Source organism: Electrophorus electricus, chromosome 23 (assembly GCF_041902795.1).
Source record: "Electrophorus electricus isolate QZ-2024a chromosome 23, ASM4190279v1, whole genome shotgun sequence".
Lineage (NCBI taxonomy): Eukaryota > Metazoa > Chordata > Actinopteri > Gymnotiformes > Gymnotidae > Electrophorus > Electrophorus electricus.
In genome coordinates, this window is record NC_137519.1 from 11653929 (window position 1) to 11660000 (window position 6072).

The window sequence follows — 6072 nt, forward strand, 5'->3', positions numbered from 1 at the left end:
GGCCGGGCTGGAGAAACCAGCACAAACTGGTCGTTTCCAACATGACTCGTGCACACGTGGCAGTGAGCAGAGATAAGGCCGGTGGCCAAACGCTATGATTAAACCTAGCTGGACGCTGCCATTAAGTTAAAGGTACACAAAGTATAACATAATATTCACGAAGCCAAAATACAAGACGAAGCTCACGATGCACTAGATGATCACACAGGCCAGTAACATCTGAGGTGTTTGAGCCAGCTGCTGTAGGCACACTGGCACACTGACTGAATTTGACATTTTCCAAATGGTGTCTTCCAGGCACGCAAATATCACCAAATCTGCAGCAGAAAATATTACAATATTTAACATTTTATTAACAGATATATTAAAGACAACTACTAAATTCACATCTACTGAGAAAAGCTGAAAATAAAAACCACTTGAATTACAGAAGACCAGCTCCTCTGTTAGACAAATATTAAATAGGTGACTGCCTTCATGAGACGACAAGGATAAAACCATCTGGGTTGAGGCGAGGCAGAGGGGAGGAGATCGAGAAGGAAGACAGGTACAGAGGAGAAGAGACGGAACAGCAGGTGGAGACTTACAGCTCCTCTAGGTACGTCAGGTTCCGGAACACGTTCGCAGGCAGCTCTGTGATGTTGTTCATACTGAGGTCACTGTAGAGGGAAACACACACACACACACACACAAACACACACACACACACACTTAGTCGTAATCAAGATGCATCTGTGTAGTGGTTTCCATATTCCAGATGGCTACTGTTTGCAGAGATCCGTGGGCAGCCCATATTAAGTTTCTCCGCTGATTGGAATGTCTCTGCGAGGGGCAACGCAGGTGTGTATAATGGGCTGGAGGTCCTTGATCAGGACACGGTTCCCCCCATAAAGCCATCTAGAGTGCAGCGAGCAACAGAGCGATCCTGCCTCCTGCAGGAAGGAGCGCCTTCCCAGGACACTTCTCCCTGTTGCCATCAGACTAATCTCAGACAAGGGCGTGCATCTACACTCCGTCTCCACTACACACACACGCGCATATCATATAGATCACATTTATATAGTGTAGCATTTCTGATCAATTTTTCTATTGTTTTTATTATGTTACCTACCCATTGTGTACTCTTGCGTTTGTCTTGCATGTGCACTGCTGGAGCATTTCCCCTTGAGGATTTATAAAGCTTTCTCTTATCTCCACATGAAGGCACAGAGAGAAATTGTGGAAAAAAAATTCTGGAAAAAAAAAGGACATTTGTAGGACTCCCTCCCTCCCTGCGTGAATTTGTGGGTACCTTCCAAAACAGACCCAAAAAAGATCTAGTTACATGTGATTGTTTTGCTGTTTAGACTTCAAGGAAAAATCAGACTGGTAATCAGATATTCTGGAGCGGGTGGGGGGCGGGGGTGGAGGCTCAGATGCATTTGCCTGCCGAAATGAAGACTTCCAAGGCACCCACCTCTGCCAGGCTGACCTCCCCCACCCAGTGCTGTGCTGCAGGTCTGTGAACCTGCACACGCGCAAGCGTAATCGCCACGGCCATCTGCACTTTCTCCTCGCGCTCCACCATGAATCGCCACGCAAATCTCCAGCAAGGCTGTTCCCACAGCAAGGCTGCGTCACCGTGCAGCCCATCTGATCCAGTCTGGACCGGGCCCAGACCCGCACCTCGGCAGACGACCGACCCGACGCGCCTGAGAGCGCAGATAAGGCCCGATTTTAGATCAGTGGTGAAGATGAGGAGCGACGCTACAATAATAGAAAGGAATCCTAAACCGGCTCTTATCTGAGCCACGATCACCAGCGCGTGATACTGTACAATGATAATTGGCCGATCTTGTCATGCAAGTATGACATCAGAGGAGCACGGGTGGTACGGACGCTCATTACAAACGCGCATCACGTAACCCTGTACGGATATGGCTGCACTCGAGGGCCTTCATATACCAAAAATACACCCTAAACAAAAGCCGGGAGGCCCAACCCTCCCTCCCCACCTCCCTCTCTCCTTTCTTTCTTTCTCTCTCTCTCTCTCTCTCTCTCTCTCTCTCTGTCTTTCTGCGGCTCTGAGAAGAGAGGTGCGCGGCTTGGAGAAGATGCAGCATGTAGTGGCATGACAAAAATGTAGAAGTGTTTTCCTCCATCTGTCTCCATCTCCCTGTATCTCCTGCCTCGCTTTACAAACAGGTTGAAGTAGCCCAGGGTAGGTATGTAAACCTGGAAAACGGTCCGAAATGAATGCCGGCATGTGAAAGCTAAACCACGGCGATGTTGTTTACCGCGGGCCGAGCTCCCACGAGCCACTGCCAGTGGTAGCAGGGAGCCAGGCTGACCGGGAGCATAGGTTACACGCACACTGCAGCTGTCTGAGCCACATGCAAGGCTGCTAAAACACTGCAGGGTTTTGTTTTTTTTAAATAAAACCTTAAGAAAAATGTTGGTTTTTTTAACTGTGTAAGGGCCGGTCTGCGTGTCCCTTCAAGCATGTTGGGTTGTGCTATGGAGTGCAGAATCATTTGAGCTCTGCACCGGTGGGACGGCTGTTGCTCCCGCGGGTTAGGGGTGTTAAGGCCAGCACGGAGCAGAGGGAAGACAATAATGGTAACAGAGAAAAATGAGGAGAAATGAACAAGAGTCGTTTGTTAATCCTCTTATTGTTCCAGATCCTGCACTGAATCTCTCTTGATTTGTGTATTGTTGTTTTAAAAAGTCTGATTAGCTTTTGTGGCAGGAGCCAGACAACGAGAAAAAGGCAGAAAACTCCGTCAGCTCCTGCGCGTTTGTTCTGCCCCGGGGCAGGATGAGGGTGCACCGAAGACGCCTTGGCGGTGTTCTGCACGGCTGGCTCCCATATCTTGATTAGGAATCCATTCTTTGACTCCAGCCGCGCAGTCCCACGCAGTCGGTGTGGAAACGGGCCACAACAGGGCTGAACAAACTTCCTACGACAGCTAATGAGCCACATCCCCCCGAAAGGAAGGGGGGGGGGAAACACCAGAAAGGGCCCGAGAAGGAGTGTGGGGAATCTCCGCCAGTCCTGAAAGTGTATATGTGCACAAGGGCCTCTGGTCCTCTCTGAGTATCAAATTACCACCCAACTGACACACACACACACGCACACACACACACACACACACGCGTGCGCGCGGCCGGCTGAAAGGGGCCTCCCCATCCCCCGCTCGGGAGCTGTGACCCCTGTCCTGTCTCCCTGTCCTTCTCTGCATCCACAGGTCCACGATTATCCTCGGGGCTGCTTTCAGTGGGCCATGTAGCAGAGACCTCTCCCCTATTCTCTCCTCTCTCTCTCCCCCCCTCCGCCTCCCTCTGCCTCCCTCTGCCTCCCTCTGCCTCCCACTTCTCTCTTGGTGGTGTCCCTGGGCCCCTATTTGTGTAGCACCCCCGGTGGTCTACTGGATACATTATGTATCACTGACAGGCCTCCCCCTCTCTCACTCTCTCTCTCCCTCATTCGCACACACACATACACACACACACACACACACACACACACACACACACACACACACACACACAACCATGCCCGTAGCCCCCGGCCCAGCTGCTATCGCTCTTACTCTGTTGTTGGCTGAGATGCCTAGGGGCAGGATGAGAGAGATGTGTGTGTCTGAGTGTGTACGTGTGTATGCGCGTGTGTGTGTGGGTCTGTGAATGTGATCTCAGGGCCTCTAAAGCAGTTTTCCTCATCAGGGGCTCGGGGCCACTACAGAGTCGCAGCAGAGGGGGACAGGCGTCGAAGGCATGCAGGCGTTTGCGCTACACATCATCACCTCCTCCACCCTCTCCAACTCCATGTTCATCAAACCGGAACTGAACTGAAGGTCAGACCCGCGACCGCTCCACCACGTATGGATCCGCAACGCCCGCCTTCTGTGAAGGACGGTTAAGCACAAAACCCAACTGTAAGTAATAATCACGAGTTTGGGGCAAACAGACTCCGCACAGGAGCTGCATTATTCGCCCGATTGCAAAGCGCAGTATGAGCGATGTGCGCGCATCCCACCCGCTCGTCAGCCACAGCCCGGAAACAGACACAGCCACCGAGACCTGAACACCAGCGCAGAAAGAGCCGTTGCAAAATGGTTGCAAGCTGTCATATTTTATCAGAGGGAAAATTATTGCTTGTCTGAAGGAGGGAAAAAAAAAAAAACAATAACACAAAGGCTAGACAGAATGAAAACAGCACGTCCTGAAGAAAACAGTGCTGAACGCCCGCGGACATCCACGGCTGAGCTGGCATGATTGCTGGGCCTGTGGAATCCTCCATTTAAAATGAGCTGTACTCTTGCCAAAAGGCCTTAAACGCATAACAAACAACATCCTGTATTAGTGGAGCAAATTATAACAGCTGTACGGCAGTGTGTGTCTGAGTAATGCATTTGGGTGTCTCAGGGCGGCTTGGGGCTCCAAAATAATGACAGTGTGGCACAGGCCTTATCTGTAAATGACTACCTTTGTGAAATACACAGGGACCACCCCGAGTGCTCCAGACAGGCTGTGTCCGAACGCAGGGAACACGCCGCAGACGCACACACGGGTGGAAAGAAAATCCGCCTAAGTGGGAGAGCGCATCAAGTCTCGACAGAGCCCGTGCACACTCCTGCAGGGTTTACAGCATGACAGAAACAGGGAGAGCAACAGAGAAGGAGAAGACGAAAAGGGAAATTTGGCTAATCTGGCTACTGTAAACCTCGAATCCTCAGTTTAATAGCGCTAAGACGGCTTCTTCCCTGTCGACCTTTGGTTTTCCCTGCAGTGTACAGACGTAATGTTGCTCGCTACGCACAAATCCCTGCGCTGTAGTCAGTGCCGTCCCGCCTGCTGTCCAGAGTCCGCGTTCTCCGTCTCGGCTGTACTCTCTGGAGCCGAACCCCCTCCCGAAACTCCACCTCCGTGGACAGGCCCCGCCCTGTGCCATCAAACCCTATGCTCTGTCCCGGTGCCAGCAGCCAGTTGCCCTGGGCGCTGCGGGCCTGTTCTGGGGATGCGCTACGTGCACGGGCTCGCCCCTGCTACAGAGCTGGCGCTCTGCCCGAAACGGTCAGACAGGCGTGTTTCTGCACTGCCACCGATGACTGGCAGCTGGCCGGAGGAGGCGCGCCGGGCACTGACAGGTGTGTTGCGAGGCAAAGCAGGCATGATCCGGCTGGAGTTGGTGTTTTTTCGAAGCGGGACCTGCCACCAGGAATCCGGAACCCATTAGTGCCCAGCGCCGTGGGCAAGACCCAAGGCAGCTTATTACCATACAGTATGGCTGGCTAACCCAAAACACGACAACACCCAGGACCTGTCGCTACGGAATCATGATGTCACCCCTGCTGCGTTCCGCCCCTTTCCCTTTAGCCCACTGAAGAAAAGATCGAGTCTTTCTGCTTTCCAGCCAGCCATTCAGAAAAGAAGAACGACTGCACGTCGAGAACTTGTCAGGACACAAACTTCCTCACAGAAAATCTAAGGAGTCTTCCCTGAGGCCAGAGACCTTGATGCAGTAAAAAAAAAAAAAAATCCCCATGGCCAGGATGACCATGAGATCTGGAACTCTCCTTGACTAAACAAATCTAAACAGACATGCTGTCCCCCATGATGCCTCACAGCAGGGGGGATGGGCTTGCTCTTCAGTGTCAGAAGTAATAGCAAACCTCTCAACACTAGCAGGGTAATGGATGAGCCTGGTGCGTGGGACACTCAATGGTTCCATGTCTTCCTGTCCAGCTGCAGATGTTGGTCCCCGTCCTGTAAACCAGGAGGTGTCTGAATCTCAGACTCTACCTGGCAGTAAAATCCCAGCCAAGGGTCAGAGGTAGCTGAGCACAGACGTCTACGTTTTGTGCACGTTTTTTTTTTTTATTATTTTGGGGGGGAGTTGTGCGGAAATGGCCACAGACACACGTCTAAACACAGGCAGCTTTATGTGCCCGGTGAGAACCTAAGGCCAAGGAGGAGTGGAGGAGTGCGTTCCTCAGCAGGGTGGCAAGACAAACATGCAAATGCACACAGCCTACAGAGTTAATGTGTCCTGTATAAAAAACAGTCTATAAGAGAGAGAGAGAGAGAGAG

The 6072-nt window shown here is 51.7% G+C and overlaps 1 protein-coding gene across 2 annotated transcripts in view; it reads right to left on the reverse strand.

The window, feature by feature from the left end:
* The window catches only part of lgr4 (leucine-rich repeat containing G protein-coupled receptor 4), a 42315-nt gene that overhangs the window by 22687 nt on the left and 13556 nt on the right, over window positions 1–6072 (reverse strand). Inside the window, exons 1-2 of one of the 2 annotated variants that reach the window (XM_081706245.1) lie at window positions 1112–1977; window positions 588–659 (exon numbers count right to left, since the gene is read on the reverse strand). In XM_081706245.1, the coding sequence (XP_081562371.1) occupies window positions 588–659; window positions 1112–1251 (212 nt within the window). In that variant the 5' untranslated portion in view covers window positions 1252–1977. Of the gene's footprint in view, window positions 1–587; window positions 660–1111; window positions 1978–6072 lie in introns of those variants that run through there. The other variant, XM_035521080.2, reaches the window with a different exon arrangement.